Source organism: Vipera ursinii (genome assembly GCF_947247035.1).
Source record: "Vipera ursinii genome assembly, chromosome: 3".
NCBI classification, from domain to species: domain Eukaryota; kingdom Metazoa; phylum Chordata; class Lepidosauria; order Squamata; family Viperidae; genus Vipera; species Vipera ursinii.
The window spans coordinates 151,303,288-151,328,792 of NC_139516.1; the positions used below are offsets into that span (position 1 = coordinate 151,303,288).

The 25,505-nt window shown below is 39.5% G+C and overlaps 3 protein-coding genes across 6 annotated transcripts in view; 1 reads left to right on the top strand and 2 right to left on the bottom strand.

The window, feature by feature from the left end:
• The first annotated feature begins 7,127 nt into the window (after nt 1-7,127).
• GMNN (geminin DNA replication inhibitor) lies at nt 7,128-18,063 on the top strand. 2 transcript variants are annotated; one of them, XM_083358414.1, is made up of 7 exons: nt 7,128-7,239; nt 8,333-8,407; nt 12,674-12,772; nt 13,401-13,533; nt 15,057-15,139; nt 15,215-15,325; nt 16,951-18,063. In XM_083358414.1, the coding sequence occupies exons 2-7, from the start codon at nt 8,354-8,356 to the stop codon at nt 17,125-17,127; spliced, it is 657 nt and encodes a 218-aa protein (XP_083214540.1). In that variant the 5' UTR covers nt 7,128-7,239; nt 8,333-8,353; the 3' UTR covers nt 17,128-18,063. The 2 variants fall into 2 exon arrangements, with proteins under 2 accessions (XP_083214540.1, XP_083214541.1); XM_083358415.1 differs by lacking the exon at nt 7,128-7,239 and having other exon boundaries at nt 12,677-12,772.
• Nucleotides 18,064-18,758: 695 nt separating this feature from the next.
• On the bottom strand, nt 18,759-22,302 carry ARMH2 (armadillo like helical domain containing 2; the record flags this gene model as incomplete). The annotated part of the gene is made up of 2 exons (XM_083360307.1): nt 18,759-19,198; nt 22,158-22,302. 2 exons carry the CDS (start codon nt 22,300-22,302, stop codon nt 18,759-18,761), a joined length of 585 nt encoding a protein of 194 aa, XP_083216433.1.
• Nucleotides 22,303-23,286: 984 nt separating this feature from the next.
• The window catches only part of RIPOR2 (RHO family interacting cell polarization regulator 2), a 68,447-nt gene continuing 66,228 nt past the window's right edge, over nt 23,287-25,505 (bottom strand). For 2 of the 3 annotated variants that reach the window (XM_083359358.1, XM_083359357.1), the window contains exon 22: nt 23,287-25,231. In XM_083359358.1, the coding sequence (XP_083215484.1) occupies nt 25,131-25,231 (101 nt within the window). In that variant the 3' untranslated portion in view covers nt 23,287-25,130. The remainder of the gene's footprint in view (nt 25,232-25,505) is intronic. The other variant, XM_083359359.1, reaches the window with a different exon arrangement.

Below are 25,505 nucleotides of genomic sequence, written 5' to 3' on the forward strand. Positions count from 1 at the left end.
TTAGATGTCTTTACTGAAAAGTCAGTTCTCCTAATTGTCTATGGAGATTCTCAATCATCCAAGTCATGATTGTTCCAAAGGTCCTTTTGCAAAAGGCAGCTGGACTTTCTTGGTTTGTTCTTTGAAAATGTTTCGCTTGTCATCCAAGAAACTTCTTCAGTTCTAAACGATGGGTGGGGAATAGAAGGATTTGAGTGCTAATGAACAGAGGGCTGCAAAGAATATAAATCCTTCCATTCCCCACCCGTCATTTAAAACTGAAGAACCTTCTTGGTGGAGAAATGTTTTCGAAGAAAAAAAAAAACAAAGTCCTGGTGCCTTTTGGAAAAAAAACACATTTAGGACAGTTCTCCTAATAATCCATTTTCATTGGCTATTTGTAACTCCAGAAAGGGGAGATTGAAATTATCCAGAATTAACAGCCTGGGCAAATACACAGCCAAAATACACAATTAACATTCCGACCAGAGGAGGATGGACCTTGGTTCATTTGCATGGTGAATATCAAAGGAAGGAAATCCAAGGCATATTCTATTGTAAAACCTTTAATGAGAAAACAAAAGACCTAAACTGACTCCCATCAGACAGACGAGAAAAGAAAGTAACTGAGAAACTTTTTCTAGGCATGCGCACAAAACAGTCTAAGACCATAACATAGCTGGACATATGAGAGTCACTATGGTTACATGATAAGATACTACACAGGTGCAGAGAGCAGGGGAAAATGTACAGATAGAAATGAGCGAAGCTGGCAAAACTAAAAAACACAGTGACAGGCTATTTGTAACTCCAGAAAGGGGAGATTGAAATTATCCAGAATTAACAGCCTGGGCAAAAATACACAGCCAAAAATAGGGCTTGATAGGATGTTTTTAATTTCTTCTCTTGAAGCGGCTTGAGCCCCATCTCCCACCAGACTTCTGCCCATTGTTTATGCAGAGGTAGGTGACCTTGATGGGGATATGTAAGATCCATTACTAGAGTGATGAGGTGTGAAATATATTTTAAATCCAAAACAGATAGTATTCATAGGCAGCTCAGATAGACACCTCTCTGATTCACTAATTAGAAGGAGAAACTTGAGTAATGGTGGACTGAAGTTGAGACAGGCTCAGACTGAATATGCAGTGAAACATTTTGAACCAGCAACAAAAGTCCAGTTGCCATGACTTGACATCCAGTGAACTCTACCTGGATAATAAACCTTTATTGTCAAAGTACAACATGTGTACATTGAGATTAACTGAGCCTCCCCCCCTGCTCTCTCCCCCCAACACACAGTGACAACAAACCCTCCATCCTACCACACCATGTGAACCAACTACACCTGAGAATCTTCATCATCAACATATAAGGGGAGGAGGTACAGCAAACTCAGACTTGGCAGATTCTGTTATTTTAGCCAGTTTCAATAAAAGCAGTTTTAGCATTCCATTTGTTGGTCTGGTCTGCTCCTAGAGAGACTGATATCAATCTTGCACAGATGACCTCTTTGTCTCTTTGCTGCCATCCAGTGGTTATCTGAATTTTTGCATGGGGTGGTTGTAACAGGGATTTTCACGCGTTGCTGATCATGCTCATTGGCTATATTTCCTCAACATACTATGCTAAAAGTTGTTAGAATAGTTTATGACTGAATAATTTGTGCAAGCCAAGATTAATAAAATTAATTCAGCAAACACTGCTTTAGCACTCTAAGAACAGAGCTTTAATATTAAGGTTAGACTGCCATCTAGTGGAAGCTGTCAATGACTTCCATTCAAGTTCAGTGATGAAATGTTTTCCATTTACATTTAGTTTGATTGGCACACATATATTTATAAACATTCAGATTGTGTAACAATTAAAATATTAACAATTATTTGAACTCTAATTTTAAATAGATATTCTTTCAACCAAGTTTGGTTAAATTATGCATGCTTCTCTAGAATTCTTTCATTCCTTTCTAGGTAATATTGGATTTCTGTAACAAGTTATTCATGCTGCTTTTTCAAACAATAGTATGCATAAACTGCCTAATCATATTCTGGGGGGGGGGGGAGGAAATCAGTTGAAGCCCTTCACCTGAAACATACTTGTAATTGCGGGTATGGCTAGTCTAGAGAAAAGAAGGACTAGGGATGACATGATAACTGTCTTCCAATATTTGAGAAGCTGCCACGGAGGGGGTCAATTTATTTTCCAAAGCACCAGAAGGCAAGAGAAGAAACAATGGATGGAGACTAAACAAAGAAGAGAAGCAACCTGGAATTAAGGAGAAACTTCCTAACAGTGAGAACAATTAACCAGTGGAACTGCTTGCCTTCAGAAGTTTGTAGGTGCTTCTTCACTGGAGGCTTTTAAGAAGAGACTGGACAGCCACTTGTCTGGAACAGTATAGTCTTCTGCTTGAGCAGGGGGTTGGACTAGAAGACCTCCAAGGTCCCTTCAAGTTCTATTCTGAATTCAGGTTAGGATACAACAATTTTTCTGCTCAGCAGTAGCCAGAGAGGAGGTTGAAATCAGAAGATTCCCCACTTACAGACAATTCCCTCAACCCTCTGAATTTATCTACCATACATGTCTAAGAAAACTCTTCCCTCAAAGAGGCTTTTTGAAGAAGAGAGGGGCAACTGAAAGGAAGGAGAGGGGATGGGAATCTTTTATTAAACCACCTTCCTTCTTAGAAATTCGAGGTTCAATCCATTAAATGGATACAGTCAAAAATGCTTTACATGGAAACAGGTTCCTCTGCAAGGAACAGGGGATTACTTTGAAGATAATACTTTCGGAGAAGCTTTGAAGAGGTTCAAAGTAAAACATGCAACTGGTTTGCTTGTACTGGTTTGCTTCCCGCAGCTCTTGGGTAAATGGTTGCAATCTTTTCTTTTTATCTAATAGTAACTTTAAGAAAGTTTATAATTATAGCAATAAAAACTAATGCAAGTTGAGCAAGACTGAAGAACAAAAAGTGCAGAAAAGAACAAAGGAAAAAAGAATATTGAAATATGTAAAGAGATGACTTCCCATCTTTGTCACAAGCAGGGCTTTTTTTCTCATTGAACGCTCAGAACGGAGTTCCGGCACCGTTTTTGGATGGAACCTTGTAGGGTAGGCAAGGCAGGTTGTATGACACGTGTGAGTTCCGGCACCTTTTTCTTTTACAAAAAAAGCACTGGTCACAAGTATAAAAATTTTTAGTAACTTATCACCTCCTTCTAACAATCCTAACCTTTACCATTCAAATAATGTCTTAGAACTTGATTTCTTTTCTTTTTTATTATTATTCCTTCTCAACAATCTTCAAGCTAATCAAGCCTTTTTTGTAAATCCAATGTAGGGAAATTATCCAGGTTGTTATCTTAGCTTGTTGTTTCTATAGCTCTTTTAATTATTCATTTGGCTTCTTTTGCGTGTCTAGTGTAACATCTCTTTCCATCTCATTCTTGTAGCCTGTCAGTTATAAATCTATTTTCAGCTCATTCTCAGTTTTGTCAGGTAGAACGTGTTCCTCTTCCGTAACATGTCTTGGACACCATCTCTCCATAGAGGCAGATGTCTCTGTTGACACTATTAAAATATTAAAAATAACTTCTGAATCAATTGTTCAAAAATATGCTTCAGTATATCCTTCTTTCCCTGCCTCTCTCCCTTCCTACCGGAGTCATGGGTCCCAATATTCTGTAAGCTAGCCCATTTGAGTTGTTTTGGTTCAATAACTGTTGTCCTAGTTTTGCCCAATTGAAGATTACAAACAGACTCAGTTTTGGTAGTATATGGCTATTAATCTCATTTTTGGAGGTCTGGATAAACTGATGTGTTTCTTAATGACCTTGGATCCCCACATGATTGATCACAGTCTGCCTTGGGACAATTCACTGTGTATAGAATAGATGATATGGTTTCCAATGCATTTCCCAAAACAAATACATAGAGATGCACCTTTCACACAGATATTTTATTACACAGTAGTCCATGACTTACAAGACCAAAATTTTGGTTGCTAAGTGAAAAATTAAGTGAATTTGGCCTCGTTTTATGACCTTTCAAGCCACAGTTGTTAAGTGAATCACTGCAGTTGTTAAATTACTATCCTGGTTGTTAAGTAAATCTGGCTTCTCTATTTATTTGACAGAAGATTGCAAAAGGTGATCACATGACCCCAGATCACAGCAACCATCATAAATATGAATCAGTTGCCAAGCATCCGAATTTTGGTCACATCACCATGGGGTTGCTGCAAAGGTTGCAACTGTGAAAAATGGTGGTAAGTCACTTGCTCCAGTGCCTTTGTAGCTTTGAATGGTCACTAAATGGAACTGTTGTAAGTTGAGGACCACCTGTACTTGATAAGTGATTCTAGTTTTATATTTAAATATAAGAGGGCATTTTCTATGCTATGTTTCAAATGACACATCCTTTTGCACAGCAAACATTCAAAACAAGCTGGCTGAACCCAATGAGAAACCTCAATATTTGTTCAAGCTCCTTTTGAAGTGCAAACAATCATAACTTGAAGAAGACAAATTGAAACCTATTCTGATCGACAGAGTCAGAGGGAAAAAAATATTGAGATTGGCAAAATGTTTAAATGAATGTAAATGTCACAACATGTTTTTATACATACTAGAACTTTGCCCTTCCTGTACTAAAATAAGGTGTAACTTGAAGCCTTTCTGTTGGATTTCTGGTGTTACAGTAATAATATATAACAGTTCTTACAAATGACTGAAATAAGCTCCTTTTCAGATCTGAAACAAGTGCTTCTTTACAAAAGCCTCCTGACTGAAGAAATTAAAGGGAATTCTGATTGAAACATAATGGTATGTCCAGTAAACCTTTTATATAAAGTGAAGGAGTGTCTCCATTATTATGAACACCTGGCTGAGACATCAGAGCCAAAAACAAATTAAAGGAAAATAAACAGAAACTCGAAGTTTATAACTAATATTATTACCATGATCATTCCAATTGTTCTAAAAGCCTGCTCAAAAATTTCTGGAATAGCTATTCTTTTCTACTTGGAAACTATCTCAGGATTTAATTAAAGGTGTAAAATAAATGTAAAATGCCATTGTCTTAGATTTAATATATATTGATGTAATTGGAGTCACTGAAGCAGTAGGCGTGAGCTTAAATGGACTCCAGAAGATGGTAGAAGACAGGAAGGCCTGGAGGAATGTTGTCCATAGGGTCGCAATGAGTCGGACACGACTTCGCAGCTAACAACAACAATTATTTATTGATGGCACTATTTTATAGTGCATATGGAAAATTATTTGAGTGAATGCTATAACTGAATGAACAGTTTGCACAATTTTCCAGTTTAAGGAAAACAGAGGCTTGATAAGTCTTAATTAGATAGCTGGGGAAACATCTGTAGATTAATTTCCCCAAGTGGTGTCGATATACTAGAACTGTGATGTACAAGGCACAGCATTTTTATTGTCATTATCATAAATCTGAAGAAAGCAATGAAGATTATTTGTGATCATCTTACTTATGTACCTTTTGTATGATTTTATTCACATTAGAATTCATAATAGGGGCTTGGTGGAAGAATCCTTTTTTGTTATATTTATATACTATCATTCAAGAACACAAGGTGGCAAACATAGTGATCACTCTATCCATTTCTCCCTACAGAAATCCTGTGAGGTAGGTTGGCCTAAGAGAGAGTGATTGGCACATGTCATCCAGTGAATGTCTGTGGCTAAGCATGAACCCAAACATGGATCCAATATGTAAACCAGGAAAGACGAAAATATTCTAAATTGGGACTATGAAGAGGGGCTGCTTCAGTCTGAACAGATAGGCCTGATTGTAAACCCAATTTTCTACAAAATATCTAAATGTGCTCACTGCCCTTTCCCCAAACTTGCTAGTCCTAAATGCACAAAATAGTGAGTAAGATAACACAATGGCCTAATTGAAAGAATCCACATAGTCCTCAACTTACAACTGCAATTGATCTTCAAATTTCTGTTACTAAGTGAAACATTTGTTAAGTGAGTTTTGCCCCATTTTATGTCTTTTCTTGCCACAGTTGTTAGGCAAATCACCACAATTGTTCAATGAGAAACATGACTGACTTTGTCAGGTTGCAAAAGATGGTCACATGACCCTGGGACAGTGCAACCATCCTATGAGTCAATTGCCACGTGGCTGAATTTTGATCACGTGACCATGGGGATGCTGCAATGGTCCTTAAGCGTGAAAAGAAATCAACTGTTGTTAGTCAAGGACTGCCTGTATATCACTTCTGATCTTATTAGATCTCTTACCAGATGCCTTGGACCTTGCTAGGATTTCCCTACGTTTGGCCACAGGAATACTTGCCCTTGATGATTATCATTTTTTCCCCACTTGCTTTTATAATTTGAGGGGAATGTTACATTTTACAGCTGTAGCAGCTTTGATTATGCTATTACTTCCGTCTTACCAGACTCTTAGGAAGTGGGTGGCCTACAAATAAGGTGAAATCAATAAATTAATTGCTACTAAGGGGTGTTCAACAGGGGAGGATCTTCCTACGGGTTTGAAGATTTAATCCCCCTTTCCTTGATTTGAAAGCAAGCCTCAGATATCACACACCCTCGCTGAGCTCAAGAAGGTTTGCTTTTGACTACTAAAGCAATGTGTAGGACTGCGCCCCAAGGGCTGTGCTGCGCCCAGCGGCTCCCCTTTTTCTCAAAGCCCCCCACACACCACTTCCTCCAAATGTCAGGGATGCAGGTTCGCATCCCACCAAGCTCAAGGTTGACTCAGCCTTCCATCCTTCCGAGGTAGGTAAAATGAGGACCCAGATTGTTGGGGGCAATTAAGCTGACTTTGTAATAATGCCGCTTGGGGGTGTGTGTGTGTGAAAGCCCTAATAAGCAGGCATATGCATAGAATGAAGGCTACTGCTAAGCTTGTAAGCCGCCCTGAGTCTTCGGAGAAGGGCGGGATATAAATGGAATTAAAATAAAGTAGGCAAAAAGACACAACTCGGGTGGGGGGAGGGAGGGAGGGAGGCAGGTTTAGAGGAAGGGAAGCCCTCATTGGCTCTAGGTTTTCCGAATGCGGGATTCGATAGGCTAGAGGCATTGGAGCGTCGGACGGGTATTGGCGCGGCGCTCACTTGCGTAACTAGGCCGGCCCGCCGACGCAGCCAGGACTTTAGGGCTGCGCGCGAAAGGCTCCTTGTTCAAGCGAGCGCGGGAGTCGGGTGCGGAGAGTTGGCCGGTGGGCGGCTTCTCGGGGAGCCCAGAATCCGAGGTTTGCCGTTTCTCCCTTTTCCTTCCGCGCTTCTCACTGGGTCAGAGGCGCTTTTCTAAGGAACCCGGGTGGGTGGGTGGGTGGGTGGGTGGGGATCCTTTCGGAAGTTCTCGCTACTCTCGGAGTGGCAACCCGCGTTGGTGGTGATTGAAGGAGGGGAAGGGGAGCCATTTTCCGATGAGGCTTGAAGTCGCTCCGGGATGCCTGCGCTCCCTAGCTCTCGCCTCCCCGCCGCCCTGTTTCTCCCGACATCTTTCCCGGGGAGAATGGGAGTTGGAGTCCGTCTTCTTTAGGGACCCCCTGAGGTTGGCTAATCGGGGCACGCAGCCCCGCCCTCCATTTCACCGCCTCCTAAATCTGGGCTTTTCCCCATAAAAAAAACAAAAACAGCTGCCGGGCGAGTCAAGCTTTGAAAGAGATGCGGGGGCTCCAGAAGTTAAGGCTTCAGACGTTACCTGCGCTCAAAGGGCTTAGTTCGGACTAGCCCAGGGGTAGGCAACCTCGGCTCTTTTATGACTCATGGACTTCAACTCCCAGAATTCCTGAGTCAGCTATGCTGACTCAGGAATTCTGGGAGTTGAAGTCCATGAGTCATAAAAGAGCCGAGGTTGCCTACCCCTGGACTAGCGGATTTAAATTTATTTTGTTTTTGTTTTTTTATTAAGTTTCTAAGTTTTGTTTTTTATTAAATGATACTCGAATCATTTAAATCAGGAATTTAGATGCTTATCTAAATGAGGCTTTCGGCCCATTTTTTTTTTAAAAGCATCCATGCAAATAAGCCTGAGGGTTTGCTTAAGTCTTGGCGGAAAACATGTAGCTGCAAGTGCCGCTTTTTGTTGGTGACCTGCTTTCACCCATGAATAAGAGGATACTGGTGCAAGATGCAACATGAGGCTGGCCTGTCCTTTTCAGAAGCCCGTTTGGTCTTTGGATGGCAGTGAAGTCTTGTTCCAAAGTTCTCAAGTTTTGTGAGCTTCCAATACAGAATGACTAGCGTGGAAATTTTAGCCCGATGTTTGAAAAGAGCTGAGGGGCTTTGGCTGGGCAGAAAAATTATGTTGGTGTTAATGTCTTCATTGTACTTTTTTAGGTTTTGGCTTTAGAAACAAACATGAATTCTAAAATGAAGCAGCAATCAAATACTGAAAAGCATCCCCCAGCGAAGGTAACATGTTAACAAAGTGTTAATGTCAACACTTATCAAGGAATAATAGCAGTTGCTGTTTGAATGCTCTTGTTATTTCCTATAAATGTTATGTGCCTAGAATACGTGGATGTTAAACTGTTATTTTATTTTGTGTATAGCTGTTATTTTGTGTATAAAACGAATAACTTGGGCTGATAAATTTCATTTTAATATACAAAGCCCAGTTGCATGTTATATGAATCAACACTTGTTCAAATGATAACACTTTGTTTTCTTTTTCCTTTAGTTCTAATTTAAATTGGCATTTGAGAGAGATTATTCTGCTGTTAAGTTGCATTGACAGAAGAGACACAAGTGCAACTAGTTTACTGAAGTCCATTTTCTGCTGTTGAACTGCAGGGTACTCTTTAGACACATAATTCTGACTCCTTAATATTATTTAATGTCTTAACGAAGGGCTGGGGAAGGAATAGCTAGCAAAAGGCTTAATTGCTTCATACTTCTGAGATCAAATTGGTCACATTCAGTGGCTATAGGAAAGAGAATCTATAGGAAGTCCAATAACAAATGTCCTGCACAATTCAGTGTTGGTTATAGGAATGAGAGTTAAAGTCCAAAAGGAATCTTTTGGCATCAGGTAATATAAGATGCAGAATTTTTCCTAAATGACCTCCATATATTGGACGACTGCTGGCATGACACTGAACAACCTAGTCATCTTTTCAGTGTTTTAATTCACTTTTTCCCAACTTTGCATGACATGGCTGACTTTTATAATAGTACCCGCTAGTGCAGGGGTAGGCAACCTCGTCTCTTTTATGACTCATGGACTTCAACTCCCAGAATTCCTGAGCCTACCCCTGGGCTAGTGTAAAGGAGAGATGGTCAGGTGGTCAGTTCTTGTCACACTTACAATCTAACAATGTTTGAAAGAAATTTAAAAAGATCAGAACTCTCCATGAGCACAGCAAGTAAGCAAAATGGGACCAGGACTGTTGTTTGGTGAAGCAACTAACAAAAGACATTTTTATCTAGAAAATTGGCTAGCTTAAACCAGGGGAACAGAAAAAATAGCTCAGAAAAGTGCTTCTTGAATGTATTCTTGTGGGAAAGGCTGTTGGACAGCAAGGCAGAATGTGGCTGACTCTTAGGTCCAAGTCCCATTTTACCTGATCCAGAGTGAAGTTACATATAGTTCTTAACTTACCATCACAATTGGGACCAGAACATCTGTTGCTAAGCGATGCACTTGTTAAATGAGTTACATCTGATTTTACAACTGTATTGTCATTTAATGGAATCATGGTCATTAGGGATTCGGGCTTCCCCCAAAGATTTTGCTTGTCAGGAGCACCTGGAAAGGTCAGAAATAAGAGATCACGTGACCCTCGGGGGAAAAACTGCCACTGGCATAAATACAAGCTGGTTGTCAAGCACTCAGATTTTGATCATGTCACTGCAGGGATGCTGTGATAGTTGTAAGTGCGAGGACCGGTTGTAAGTCATTTTTTTGAACACTTTCAAGTGGACATAAGTTGAGGTTTGCCTCTACAGTTTAAAAGACTGGACATTGATCTTTGAAGGTATTAGGATCATGTAACATCTCAACAATAGTTCACTTGACATGGCTGAGTAAACAAACATAATTTAACCCAAAGAAGACAAATCTGTAAAAATTTAATTTAATTTCTCAATGAAATTATTCAATCATTTGAAAGGGTTTACTATCTTAATGTGAAATGTTAACCTTCCCATGATACTCAAATGTGTCATGCAAATAGCACTTCGAAGTTTGCAGAAAGTGAGCTTCAACATTCATAGAAATGGACAAAACCTGAAGGTATAATATCCAAAATTAGGACTTCAACACTTAATGCTACTTTAACTGAACAGCTATGTTACATTTGTTCTCAATATCCTAAAAGCATGAAGTTATACTATTTTCCGTCACCAAAATGTTTTATAACAATTCCAGATTGTTTTTAAATCAAGGGTCACTTAAAATTCCCCCTACTAGTTTCCAAAAAGTTTAGCTAACTGATCTATTGATTAAAACATCTAGCAATATTTTATATAACTGATATCCCTTGCTATTCCAGGGCTGGATATTAGGGTTTAGCTTTCAGAACTTTAACTATAGTAGTTGTGAATTTATCAGGCATTCCTGGGGTAGAAAAATCAACATGGAATTGGGAATTAATAAGCAACATTATATACACATAAACAATGTCATTAAATAACGGTAAGTTTTCTATATTGACCATTTGTCATGGTAGTGCAAGAAAAATAAGGATAGAAGATAGTAGTGAACAGACCATTTACATGTCTCATTTTATTCCCACAACCTATGAACATTTATCCTTGGGTGACATTGGAATGTCATTAAACATCAGTTGCATATTTGTTTGATGCTGATACCACCCAACTCCAAATGACTCTGATGTTCAAGAGGTTTATTCAAAATCCCTGTCCTAAAAACATCATCTGCAGATTTTTGTTAAAAGGAAAAAAAAAAGAAATTATATTTATGAGTGGACTTGAATTGTAAAAAGAAAGAAAAAAATGTATTTCATATCATTGCCAAAATCAGATTTATAAAAACAATTGCATAATAAATTCATGGGGCCGATTGTCCCTTTGTAAGTTCTCAGGTAGTTTGAAAAAAAAACTTAATGCTAGTTTTGAATCATGACTCAAAAATGCGAGCACCACCTGGAGCATCGTAAACAATGAAATATAATCAGTTTGAAAGAATACTTTGACAGAGTTGTAGACTTATTTGGCTTGGGCATATTATAGGGATGCATGAAAGTGTGTCTATTCCTGCCTGCACTACCCTATTCCGGACCAGTTGTTGCTTCCAGTTGTTCTTCAAGGGTAGCTCCATGTAGAGCACAGTGCAGTAATAAACGTGGGAGTGATTAAGGTATGAGTGACTGTAAGCAGAGTCTTGTGATCCAGGAAAGCACACAAGACAAATGTTATACAAAAGTGGTTGAGTTGTGGAATAATATCTTTTAAGTCCGGTTTCACCAGAGGTGAAACTTGGCCTTCTGAACTTGTTCTCTTTGTTCACCTAAAAGGTATTGATTGGAGCTTGGGTATTAAGTATACAGAAACCTATTATGGCACTATTGGCAAAGAACAGAAGAAGGAATAATATATAGAATATAGATATAGAAGACCTACGTCGTCTTGAGATGAAATGGGTATTAGACCAATATGTTCTTTGCTCCTCAATATTCTCACTGTTTATTTTATACTTGCTACCTCTTTAACCTTCATCAGTACTTATTTGGTTAAACATAAAATATTGCAAGTAATAGGTTAATCCAAGCAAGTGATGTCTGTGAATATTTCTTGAATCTAATTCAATACCTACAGTTATAATCTGAAATTAGTGCAGTGTTTGTTCACAAAGTAGCTGGCAGTTGTCCTCAAGTTCAACAGTAAATTAATTGGCAGCAGAAACTTTTACCGTGGGAAAGGTTAGCACTTGTCATGTGAAATATTGTGTGAATCAGAGACTTTCTCACGCTAGTGTGACATTATGTTCCTGCGATCCCTGTTTGATTATCTACTATTGTTTACTATCCCATGGTGGCAGTGTAACTTTAAAAAAAAAGAATGCAGGATATTGCTTATTTACACATGACAGGGTGCCAGGCATTCTTTTCTTCCTCCCTCCACCCTCCCACCTCCAAAAACAAGTGCTCCGGCTAGATCAGTATATTGTCTCAAACTAAGCAAATAGGAACCTTTAGAACAATATACTCCATGTACTATTTTGCTTGTATATGTAAAGCGCTCTCTAAAGCTTTCTTTAGTCATCTTTATTATCGATGAAATTACAATAACTGGAACTATTTTGAAGTTAACTTCCACTCTAGGCACAGTGTAAATACGACACTTGATACAAGACTGAATTTTGTAGTATCTGGTTGAAGTGCAACAATAGACTTAACAGTGCATAAATTAACCTGGATTGCTTATAACTGCGTAGGGATCACCAACTTACTTCTGCAGTTGAAAATAATGTAGAATAAAACTACAGGTGAATGAATTAGTGGTTTCTTGTTGGTGTCTACTTATGATTTCGGCCATGAGAGGGCAGTGCCAGGAGGTTCCTTGATCTAACTTACAAGTAGTAACCTTACAAGTTACACTTTTAGGAAAAGTTCCCACCAAACACAATAGTCTTACTAAATGTGAGCATGTTGGTAGTGTTTAAATATTAATATAGTCCACTTAAAAACTTGACTTCCTCTATATGTTGTCTCCCAGCAGGTTTCTACAAGTATTACAAACTGCACATCACAGAGGCAGACCCTTAAGATGATACAGCCATCTATTACAGGTTGTCTGGTGGGCAGGGCAAATGAGGTCTGTATTTCTTTTGAACAGAATCTAGTTAAAAGTCGATCGGTTATGAATTGTAGCTTGTTTTTAATTCAACTGTAATTATGCTGCTAATTTAAGTAGTATGTAATAAAGAGTCCTAAATAAATGGTGGGCAATCTGCAAAACAACAGTTCTGAAGTGTGAAACAGACCAAGTTGTATGGAGAACACTGCACCTTGTCCACTTTGCACTCTCATGACCCCAGGAGGTTTCCTGTCTGGCTTAAATAAACAACTTGAACTGAACATGAAATTAAGAGAGATCAGTGACTCATTTCATGTCACTGCCGCTCAAGGTAATATTAATATGAATGCTAACTGGACTCTCCAACAGAAGAGAATATGTGTAGCTCAGGTTTGAGTTTTGGTGCTCTCTGACCTTGCTTGTTTGGTTGCAGACATTTCAGTACCCAACTAGGTAACATCATCAGTGCAGCTGGGGGAGTTGCTTTCTATTTTTACACAGTGGCTTCCCAGTTTGGGCGGGGCTGTGGTTTCCTCCTTGGTAGTTTCACGATGAGGGTGTTGTTTTCTGGACTCCCCATTCGAAGGATGGGTTGTCTTTCACCTTCAAAGATCTAAACTATTAAACTGCTCATAATTTATAACAGGCTAAGTCTTCAGTTAAGAAGAAATTTTGGAACGATCAACTTATTTCAAATGTATCAAAACCTGAGACTGCTGATAAAATAGAACACAGAAATATTAGAGGAGCGATCCAACCTTCTGATCTTACAGCAAAAGGTTTGTACCATAGCAAATTATCATATTGGATGAGATGGAATGTCATCTTGTTTTCTACAGCATCTGGCTAGAGGCCTCAATCCCACAACAGAAGAAAGAGCTGTTGAATTTATATTTAGAGGTATTTACTGCTGAACCTGGAGAGCTGCAGTTTTTAAGAATTTATCTGATCTCATGCATTATATTTATGATATTATATAACTTCCACAAAATAAAAAAGAAAAGTTAGCTATTGGGAGTATGTGACACTGATTCTTTTGTGTTCAGCATGTTTGTGCAGGCACAAATTTAAAGTAGAGTGGTACTTGATTGGGACTATTGCGAAAGGGAGTGGATGGTTAAGTGATTAATCTCATGAAAACCAATTTGATGTTACTTCATTTATGTATCGTATCAGCAGAAAATCTAAAAAAGCAATAATAATAAAACTGTCATCATTAAAAATTGTAAGCACACGGTCAGGGAGGATGATGTTAACCATAATAAGGGAGCCATTACAGGATGTCCCTGGGATCCCCAAGCCTGATGGCATAGCCAAGTCTTGAGAAATTTGAAGAAGTTTGAAAGTGATGGAGCTAGGCTCATTTCTGAGGAGAAGATTCCATAATGTGGATGCCACAGCAGAGAAGGCCCACCTTCTGGGACCTCCCTAGTGCAATTCCCTAATAGAGAGGATCTGCCAGTTTTGGTGGGACAAGCAGATACAATCAAGAACAAGTGGTCCCTCAGACATGCCACAAAGGGCTTTAAAAGTCAAAATCAGCATCTTGAATTGGGCCCATAAGCACACTGGCAACCTGTGCAGCGTGTAGAGCAAAGGTGTAACGTGTCGTAAGGACACAACTGCTTGGTCTCGGACAGCCTGGAACTGGGTTTCCAGCAGGAGGAGCTGAAATAAGATCCTGTTCAGAGTCAAGTAAAGAATGAATAAGATTATACAGAAAAATAAGGGCACTCAGATATTTGAGGGATTGTGACCTAAATGCAAGTTGTTTTAATTGAGCTTGAATATAAAAAACCCTAGAGACACTCTTGGCGTTCTCTTGTTTGAGATGGTCATATAACCCAATCCAGGAGTTTAACTTGAGCTACAAGGTAGAATAGAAAGTAAATTAAAAGATAGGTAAATAAATAAATAAGACTTTACCCCAGCTACCAAGCCTGTGGTTCCAGCTGGGTCAGCCTCCAAGATAACTGTGGAATAGTCTAGGGGTGGACATGGTCTTTTTTCCTATTTGCTATTATCATGAGGGATATGTATTTTTTTTAAAAAATGATGCACTGATACCATAGTGTTTCATATGATTTCTATTAAAATAATATTTTATATCTGTTGACACACTACGGTAACTTTATGACCTGTGGATTTCATCTCCTAGAATTCTGAGAGTTGAAGTCCACCTGTTGTAAAGTTGCCGTGGTTGACCAGCCCTGCTTTATGTGACTTAGCTTTGAGGTTGCTAGAGTAATTCCAACGAATTATATGTGAATATAATATCAGTACTTATAATTTTGTTCCCCAGGCAATCCTTCATTCCAATATTGGAAGGAACTGGCTGAGGAGAGGAGGAAAGCCCTGCATGAGGTTTTACAAGAAAATGAAAAGGTAGTGTTCTTGGAAGTGGCAGAAGACATCCTTTGGAAATCTGTCATTATCTAAAAATCATCTTTTTTTCTCTAGTTGCATGAAGAAATTGAATTAAAAAATAGTGAAATTGCTCGTCTAAAAGAAGAAAACGAAGAACTGACAGAACTGGCTGGCCATGTTCATTATATGGCAAATATGATAGAGGTAAGTTGCTCAGTTGATAAAATGTTGACTGGAGTTTATGCCTTTGGGAAATTAGAAAGTAAGTAAACGATTAATCTCTGGGGTGGAAGTAACAGGGAGTATCCTGCTACAAGTCCATTTTGCGTGGCAGATGTAATCTTTTGAATCCTGATCTCGATTTTTCAACTCTGAGGTTGAGCGATAGCAATAGCACTTAGACTTATATAACCGCTCCATAGTGCATTACAGCGCTGCCCGAGCAGATTACAAGGTCAGCCTATTGCCCCCAACAATCTGGGTCCTCATTTTATCGACCTCAGAATGATGGAAGGGTGAGTCAACCCCGAGGTCCCTCAGGATCGAACTCCAGCTGTGAGCAGAGTTGCTGTCATAACCCAAGGACCACACGTACAGTTAGCGTGTTTATACTTTTAAATAGCTTTAATTTGAAATGTAAAGTCAAATTTGCCAAAAATAGAAGTAAAATACTATACAAGGCTGCTTACTAGGAAAAGAGCAGCATTTCAGCCTGTGAATTTGCCTCGTGCAAGTTTTGCATTATCACATTGCCTTTGCAATAGTAGGTGAGTGCCATTTCACACAGAATGTCTGCAGGGCTTCCGAGATATACAAAATGATTTGTTGCTTTAAGCTGCCCTTTTGGGGGTTTTGTCCCCACAATGGACCATTTCATTCTATCTTCTTTCGAGTCCTTAGAGTCCTTACAGTTGGTTTTAAAAAAATTTTTTTTCAGGCCCCGGGTGTTTGTGGAGCACGTTTGTCAACAACAGTAATAATACAGATTCAGTCAACCTTCCACTGGTTGGAGTTAGTTATTTATGCACCATTTTGGACATTGTGGACAGGCAAACATTGATCACAGGGACCCGTTGATTAATCTAGTATTTCTTGATCAAATGGCCCTTTCCCCCCCTCTCCCATGCCATGTACTTCCTAATGACAAGTACAAGCATCTCACCATATGAGGGGGGGATTTGTATTTGAGGTTATTTACAGAACAGCATTTTCAGAATATTTTACTAAGTCAAAAGAAGATAAGTGGATCTACTTGCTTCACATTTTTACAAAGTTTATCTGGCTTTCAGATTCTGCAAAGCGGTACATTATATGTGTACCAACCATGTTCCCAAAAAGATGATGTATTCCAGGGCAAAGAGAAATTGAACACAGGATTGTTTCTTAAGCCTAGCTGACACTATAGAACTTTTCCAATTTAGTACTGAAGAGATCTTTACACTAGTAGCAACTATGCAAACAAATATGACTGAGTCACTGACTTGTCAGACAAGAGTGTAGTTCTAAGGTCAGATGCCGCTGCGCTAAAAGCAACTTATCAGCCTCTTTGGTCTAGTAGTTCAGGGTTACGAAACCAGGAGACCATGAGTTCTAGTTCACCTTCGGCATGAAATATGACTGGGCCAGTCATTCTCTCAGGTTGTTGCAGTGAAAAATAGGCAGAGGAAGAGAAAGGAGTTTGCCACCTTGAGTTATTTATTAAAAAAGGGATGAATACTTTAAAAAATGGAGAACTGATAGAATGTTCTATAGACTTGGAGTATTACTGCTTAAGATAATGCTACACAGATGAAATGTTGTCTCTTAACACCATTGTTTCACTTATCTAGCAAATGACTGGAAAAGCACCAGAAAGCCTAGATATTTTGAAAAAATTGGATCTGGAAGAAATTGCATATGAAGAAAATGATTCCGATGAGGAAGATTTAGATAGGGAATCTGAAGAGGAACATTCACAATTTTCCAACAGTTCTACAGATGATGTTGCAGATGTGCCTCTAAATTGAGAAAGTAACCTCTGAAAGTATTGGGCTCTAAAGTAGGGGTGGGGGGGCAGAGCAATTAAGAAATCCTCTGAAAACTGCAGATTTATCAAAGATTTGGAGGGTGGGATTGGAATACTAATGTGTTGCAGAGTGACTAACAGTCTTACCAGAAGTATTAGATTGTATGTAGTCACTTATTAATTGGAAATACTGTGTATTTCAGCTTGTAAATAAGTTTTTATTCATTTATGACATTTGTAATTATCAAATAAATTTATCCACACAATTACGATATGGTTTTCAAAATGGAACTTATTTCTTGATACATCATAGTACACTTCTAGTTTTATCTGGCACGTATCTTTATTGTTGCCTAGAGATCTCTTCCATTTTAGCACAACTGCCCAATATTTTGAGATTAGTAATTTTTCTTCAGTTCTTCCCAAACCAGACGTGCCTCTGCTTCTGCCTTTCAGGATTAATTTGCAGGTTTACCTTGTCACAAAAGATAGTATCTTTGAAATGACTTTATTAAGATATTTAAAAAAGATACTATCTTTTAATACTGACTTTATTAAATCCACAGCTTGGGTTCCCTCAATCCTACCCTCTAATTATCCCTGTGCATGGAATAGACAGTATTTGGAAGAAAACTACCATATTTTGTTTCCAAGTTTACTGTTAAATCTTTATAAAATTAGTGCAGTGTAAGAAAACATATTTAATTCTACTGGGTTATATTTAGCAGAATAGATTAATCATTTAACAGGGAAATGAATTGCCCTGGCCACTTCACTTTGCATAAATGTTTAATCTGTACATCATCTTACCTGTTTTTTTGCCTGGCTGCTTCTGATTTTTGTAACTTACATGATAAACGTTTTCAAGAAAATTTGAAAGCTGCTTACTATACTGTGCCATTTTGATTAGTTTTATTAAAGTTACCTTTCTGCTGTGGATCTCATATTTTTCCTTACTAGACAAATCATGTTAAAAAATGTTTTATTTTTGATGCTTTGACTATATGGGATAGGGATTGCAGCTGTTTCCAACTGGGTGATCCCCTGCTAAAGTAATCTACAGCCCCATCACCTCAATCAATCAAACTGAAACTTTCTTCATCACAAATGGTAAGACTTCTTCCCAATCCAGGACCAGATCCATAATTATCAAATGTTTAGCTTAACGGAATTTCTAATAGTTTTCAAAACAGTAATAGTGCATGAGATGTTATTCGGCATAACAGCTTAATTGTGTTTTGAAAGCTGTTTATTGTTCTTAAGACCATTTTCACAAAGCATTTCTTCAGATTGATAGCAGGTAGCAAAATGAAAACAAGCATCATCACCTAGCCAACCTTGGCTGAACTCAAAAATAGGTAAGCAGACTGAAGTCTGTGGATAGTTCTTGAAAGACTGCTAGGAGATCCCAGGGTAAGTTGAACATCCAGGCAGCAAGCAATGAGGATCGGTTCTGTTGAGTTTAACTTTGGACGTTTATCCTTTTTTATTCTTTATTGATTGATTGAATCTTAGAATTAAATCTCAGTTTAAACACTAAGCAGCAATTTTATTGTGTCGAATATTTGAAGAAAGCAATACCTAGTGCCTCTCGGTAGCGGAATATTTGTTCTGACACGCATTCCCTTAATTCTATTTGTATACTTCCATGCCTGCATATCCCATAAGCATGTACATTAAGGTAGCATAGTTTTGGGGCCAGCCAAACCATTCCATATTAGACAGGTATTCCAGCCTTTTCTCTAGTGTTTGGCCACCAATTTCATGAAATAATTTAATATAAGACATATTATTATAGCAGACAACAGTCATAAGATAACAAACCCAGAACTTCACAAGAACTAGATCTGAGTCAGCTTCTGCAGAGACTTCATCTTCTTCAAGATAGGAAAGCATAATTTCAGGAAGGTGGTGAGCTTTGGCTTCATTTTGGTTTATCGGGTTAATGTAGCATACACTGCATAGTCCTTTTAACACAGAGATTCTGACTTTTGTGGATGTATCTGGCATAATCAAAATATCAATCATGTCCTGAATATATTGTAAAGCAAGACTTGCAGCACCAACACCACCTGTAAAGCAATCATAGTTCTTAAATTCTAAGCTACTTTCTGCATAAACAGCCTTTTAAGCACTAGTATTACAAAATGCCCTATTCCCTACAATGGATGGTTGATTTAAAGTACAAAATATCACATGGATCTAGCTTGGTTGTTCTGTCTGAGTTTCTTTAATACATGCAGGCAAAAAGAAATATTCACTGCTGCCAGCTGCAACTTTTCCCAAATTTTCAATAAATGACATCAGCAATCTGCATATAACATGAAGCAGATTCTTCCCCTTTCCTGCCCTCACTCAGCTTGCAGAATTTGCACTAATGATTTGAATGCTGGTATTATCACTGCTGCCTGAAACAAGAAACAACAGCCAGAAAAATGGGATTTCTGCTTCTCAGCTTAACCCAGAGAAATCACCTCCGAGCCCAATACTGTTTTCCCGAAAATAAGACCTACCTTGAAAATAAGACCTAGCTTGATTTTTGGGGTTGGGCCTAATATAAGCCCTGCCCCCCAAATAAGCCCTAGTTGAGAGCCTGCGCCAATCGACTGCCCATTCTGTCAGACATCTGGTTGCTAGACATGAGGCATGGGCCTCTGCCATGAGGCAGGTGGGGAAGGGGGGAGCTACCCCACGCAACCCACAACCGCTTACTGTGCAGAAGGGACCCCGCAGCTAGGCCTTCCACATCCCAACACCTGTTGCACCTCGCCTGTTCGGTAGTGGCTTCTCCCGCTTTCTCCTTCCTCCTCCTTTGAATAGCCCTTTGCTCCCGTTGCTGTTTTTTCCAGTCCCGGATCTCAGTTTGTCCAGAGCCTGTGCAGACGGTCTTTGGAAACGAAGCCCCACAGTGGGATGGGAACCATTTCCTTCACATTTGGACCAGCTCCGAAAGGGCCAGACTAGAATGCATTCACGTGCCTCCAATCCCCTTGCTTGCTGCAATCTGGCTTTGCAGCAAGCAAAGGGATTGGACACGCATGAATGCATGCTAGTTTGGCATCTCAAAAAATGGTTTTTTTTTCATGGCTGCCAGATTTTTGCTGCTGGACTGTTTTAACTTTCTTTAAACTTTACTTGATGCAGAATGCAGCTCCTTCCCACTGTGCATCAAGGAAACTTTAAAGAAAGTTAAACAGTCTGGCAGTGAAAATCCAGCAGTGGGGGGGGAAAAAACCCGGTCTCACGTATGGAGAATCGGCACTGCCCACCTCCCCCCAGCCTTCACTTTGCTCAATTGATCAGCTATCATACTGTAGAGGTGAGGTTTAGCAGGCAAAGGCATGGGGGGAGGCAGACAGTGCAGATTGTGCCCGTCTGCCTCGCTGTTTTTGGCAGCACTTCAATACCCCGGTGCCTGGCCAGCCGCCTCAAATCAGCTGTATCATGCCGTGGAGAGATTGGCTGAGGTTTGGGGGATGGTCTATCCCTATTTGTGGCGTGGCTGCCAACCAATCGCCACACTGCTTCTTGAGAGGGCAGCGTCAGGTGCCAATGCAGTGATGAGGAAGGTAGAAGGCAATCCCGCCAACCAGATCAGCCTGGCGGGGGTGGGGTGGGAACCCAAGCAGCAAAGCCTCCAGGAGCTGCAGGGATCCCCGTGCCCCCTTTGCAGTTATCCTGCAATGCACAGCCTCTCCCTGTAAGCAATCCGGCTCCCCCAGGGTAAGGTTGGCCATCGCGGGAGGCTCATCCCGCATGTGCGGTGGAGCTGGAGGACAGGGATGGGCCACGCTTCCCTTACAATATTGATGATGAATGTAATTGAAAAGGCAGTTTCCAAAGCCTGCCTTCCCCACCGAGTGAAAACTGAATCGCCTGGGGGGTGGGGGTAGGAGGCCTGCTGGCCGGGCTGGGCCTTGTGATGAAAAAACAAGACATCCCCCGAAAATGAGCCCTAATGGGTCTTTTGGAAAGAAGGCATCAGCTGATACTGGAAATGTTGCTGCTACAAGCAGGAGTGTCGACTACAAAAAAGGATCTATAATGGGTATATAATTGGTGAGGGCTGCATGCAATTATGTTGTGGTAGGCTGCTCTTTTTACATTGCACAGTTCTTACATGAGTCACTTTCTAAAATAAAAACCTTAGTTGAAGAAATGTATGAATTAAAAAAAATCCTGAATGGAAAAAAAGTTGGATAAATAAACTGGAGGAAGGCACTTTTCCTGCATAAAAAAATATTACTTTGCATGGCTCCACTCCATTACCTATCTGCCTTGGAGGTCAATTGGAAGGAGGGGCTTTAAAGTTTGTTCTCTGTTGATTTAAAAGGAGATGATGTATGATGATAGCCAAAGGATCAATTAAATTACAATTCCTACTTCTAACACCATTTTTATCGAGCAGTTGGAAACTTTAATAGCAGTGATGGCTTTCAGGTCTTTTTAAGAATGCAGTAATTTTGTACCACATCTCTTCTAAGTCCTAACTAACAGGCGAGGATACAAAGATTGTACTGTAGCTGAAGACCCCAGAATACCTGTATCTCGAGCTGAACTCTGTAGGTCTGATCAGTCCTGCTTCCTTAATATTTAGAATGATGGCAAAACTTTTGGGCTTGGGTGTGTCAAAAATTCAGTGTCTAACTTGACTCTGCATCATCCTGAACATAATCGCCACCACTACCACCATCCCCGCATCTATGCACGTGAATAGTGGCATTTGGCAATGCCAAAGCTGGGCCTGAAGCTGGGCCTCGATTTTAACCTTAATGCCACTGTTGACACTTATATGCCGCATCCACAACCTAAAATTGTCCTAGAATGGGGTTGCTTTCAAAAAATAGTTGTTGGACGTTGGTAAACGCTGGCATGTTACCCAAAATGTAGTGTCACCTTTGACACGTCACAGGTTTGACATCACTGATTTAAGGATAATAGTATCACATATTATTTAGATGAGTATAGAATACATTAATCTCCTCCTTTTGAATCTCTTATCCCAAACTTAGCTCAATCTTTCATGCATACCTGTGTAAGCTAGCAGGCCTACATATAATGCAGCCTTGGCTCTTTCTTCCAGTGGCAGTTCTGTATTTCTTAGATCCATGCCATAGATTTTAATTTTGTGGTGGTGGAAGATCGGATCTATCAGCTTGATGACTGGTTCCCTCATTGTACCACAATAGATGTTATAACAAGCTTTTAGTGTACTAAATACAATTCCCATGTTGCCTAAAAAAGTATACGGTACTTCTTTTATCAAGTAGAAAAACACTGGAAAAATCAATATATTGGTTCAGTTACTAGAAAACTCACTCATAACTGGTAACTAGGTAATGAGTACTGTAAACAGAATGTACAATGTAACAGCACAGGTTCTTAATGATGTCATACGTAAGGTTATTCCTGTGTTTTTCTAGTTTACTTAAATCCTACTTTTAAAAAATATTTCTCTATTAATTTTGCATCACCCTTTTAACTTTTCTCTGTACCAACTAGATTAATTAAAAGACACCTTCTTCAGCTCTACATTCCAATAAGCAGCAGAACAGCAAGTTCTAACTCACCTTTGGAAAAATCCAATATTTAACAGCACCTGCTAATTGAACTGTGTTCTAGAATTAGCAAAGTTGACGGTTAAAATTCCTCTTAAAAGTACATTCTATCAAAAGTGATAAGGCACGGAGGGAAGCTTTAAAGCCGAAGGAAAGCATTCTCTGTCTTCTAAATATTAAATCTTAGCTTCCATTATCCGGGACCACAGTTGTTACAACTGTTAATACTTCAGTGGCCAGGAATATTTGCAGGAAGAAGCTGTCTAAATCCTGCTTTGAAAGCCTTACACACCCATGAGACCTTACAGGTAGTCCGGACTAAAAGTACAAGCTCTGTCTTTATTGTAAGGTTACGTTAACAGAATTTTTCAAGATTGAAAATTATTTTTCCCCTCCTTTCCTTTTACTCTCTGGGAAAATTAGGGACAATCTCATCTGAAACATTTCCTACGCCCTCCCTCCTGCTACGGGCTGAGAAATCTTTTATACACTAGTTGTCCAGTCTGCAGCTCTTCCTCCTGCCTCCCAAAGTCATTTCCGCATACTTTTGCAGGAACTGACTACCAATAAATGCAAGAAAACCTTATCACATGCTATTTTGTATTTCAAAAATAATATTTATTATAACTTAAAGGAAGCAGTAAATACCAGAAATAACAAATACCACAAAATTAGAAGGCATATATAAGTCAAGAATCAGTACAAAAGACGGCCATAAAAGGTTGCAAGGTCATGTGAGCAATGTACTATAAAAACCTGAAGCATAATACTTTCACACGTTATGAGAAATGCTTGTTTTTTTTCAGTAGACCTTTCAGTAACTGTACAAATGTAGTTTTAATCAAGTAATACTTATATGTGATTTATAAATATACAGATATATACATTCACGAAAATGTCTTAACCATGCATTTGCAAAAAAGGGCTTTATTAAATCATATTTCTAAACAAAACTCCAAAATCTACCTGATTCAGAGAATGCTTGTTTTTTTTCCGGCTAGTAGACCCGAAAAGTAGCTTTCATAATTGTATATCCACAAAAATAGTGGCAAAGAATGTATTAAACACTTTGGAGCTTCAATTCTATTCATTTTTATTTAAAGTAAATCAGGTTAAACTCAAAAGGATTTTCTTCAGAGAAAGTTTGCATCGGATTAAGCTATAAGTTATCCTGATCACTTTATGGTCTATAACAGCGGTGGCAAACGTATGGCATGCGTGCCAGAGATGGCACTCGGACCCGCTCTGTCGGGCGTGTGTGCCATCGCCCCAGCCCTACCTCCCCCCATGGCCCCCTCCTCACCAGCAGCCCCCGGGCATGGCCTGCATGGAGCAGAGCAGCCAAGGACATAGCTGGGCAGCAGAGACAAGACTCCGCCCTCGTGCCCCATAGCATGCAGATGATGCTGTGAGGTGTGGGCAGAGGGCGCAGCTGCCATGGCGCTGCAGGGCTGCCATAGCGATCTGCTGCGGCAGGCCATGGAGGTAGTGCATGGCCCTACGGGCGGGTGGGCAGGGGGGCAGGTGGGGGTGGGTGGGGCAGGCAGGGCAGGAGGTGGAGTGGGGGTAGGGGGCAGTTTTTGGGCACTCAGTCTCTAAAAGGTTCCCCATCACTGGTCTATAAGGCAGTCCAGAAATCATCTTTCTTATCATCTGTCATATTGAAAAATAAAATTAAATAAATCAAGTTCTTAAAAAGTAACAGGTAAATTTCTCCTCCCTGAAATTTTGGGAATTCGGGGCTTATCTGTTATTAAGTGTACTCTATATACTTCTCTGTAGGGGGGGGGAAAGCAAATTTACTTTTTCACTTGCTTTACACAACTTCCACAATTGGTTATCAATGGAAAATGTATTCTAGTATCAATATACATTCTGAGTGAAGGGCAGGAAAAAAGGAAGAATGGAAATTTAAATGGGGCACAAATCACACTATCTGGAATTTCACATCCTTGGTTTGGCCTAATTTTGAGTATTGCTTGTGCTAACTTAAGATGGCCACCAGTAATAAAATCAGACAGGCAGATATTTGATGAATAAAGAGATTCAGAGAAGGTGGGAGTCAGAATGGCTTTAAATGTTTGCTTTCCAATGTTTTCAACACAATATCACATATTGCAAACTGGCACAATTATGCCCACGAAACACGCACTGCTCTATATTTAACATATGTTATAATTTCAAAACATCTCTCATTTTTCCGAAGCTTTACAACAATTACTTGGATTTCACAAAAAAGCAAGATTACCATAATCTTCAACAAATCAATATTTCACTATAAGCTACATAGAAGAGCCAACAGCAGCCCATACATTAAATCCTCTCTCTTTTTTTTTAAATGTTCATAAGTTTCTAAGTTACAAAACAATTTTTAAATAGTGGGTTTTGAATCAGGGCCATCGTGGTTCAGATGAAATTGGCATATCATAAAATGTAAATTGAACACTTAAAAAGCTGTAGCCACTTCAGTTGTACGTCGACCACCAACTTTAACAAATTCACGGGGGAATTTGTCTAGCTGTTCATATGCCAGCCGTCCATCTTCTCCTGAACAGCAACAAAATAAAACAGTAATTTAATGTTTCATCTTTTCAACCCGTGGTTCTAAACTGCAAATTCCAATCTCACACTGCATGATATGACGTGACAAGTCTGGATATAATATCTGACATTTCAAAGAACTCCGATTATGGACAAAAATCGGGTCTCCTTTGAGACGACCTGGAGTCTTGGTCACTTCATGGAAGTGGCCTTTCAAGTTTTCTTGGTAACAATAATAGCAGCATTTTATCATGGGCTTCTTCCAAATTTTTATTTTTAC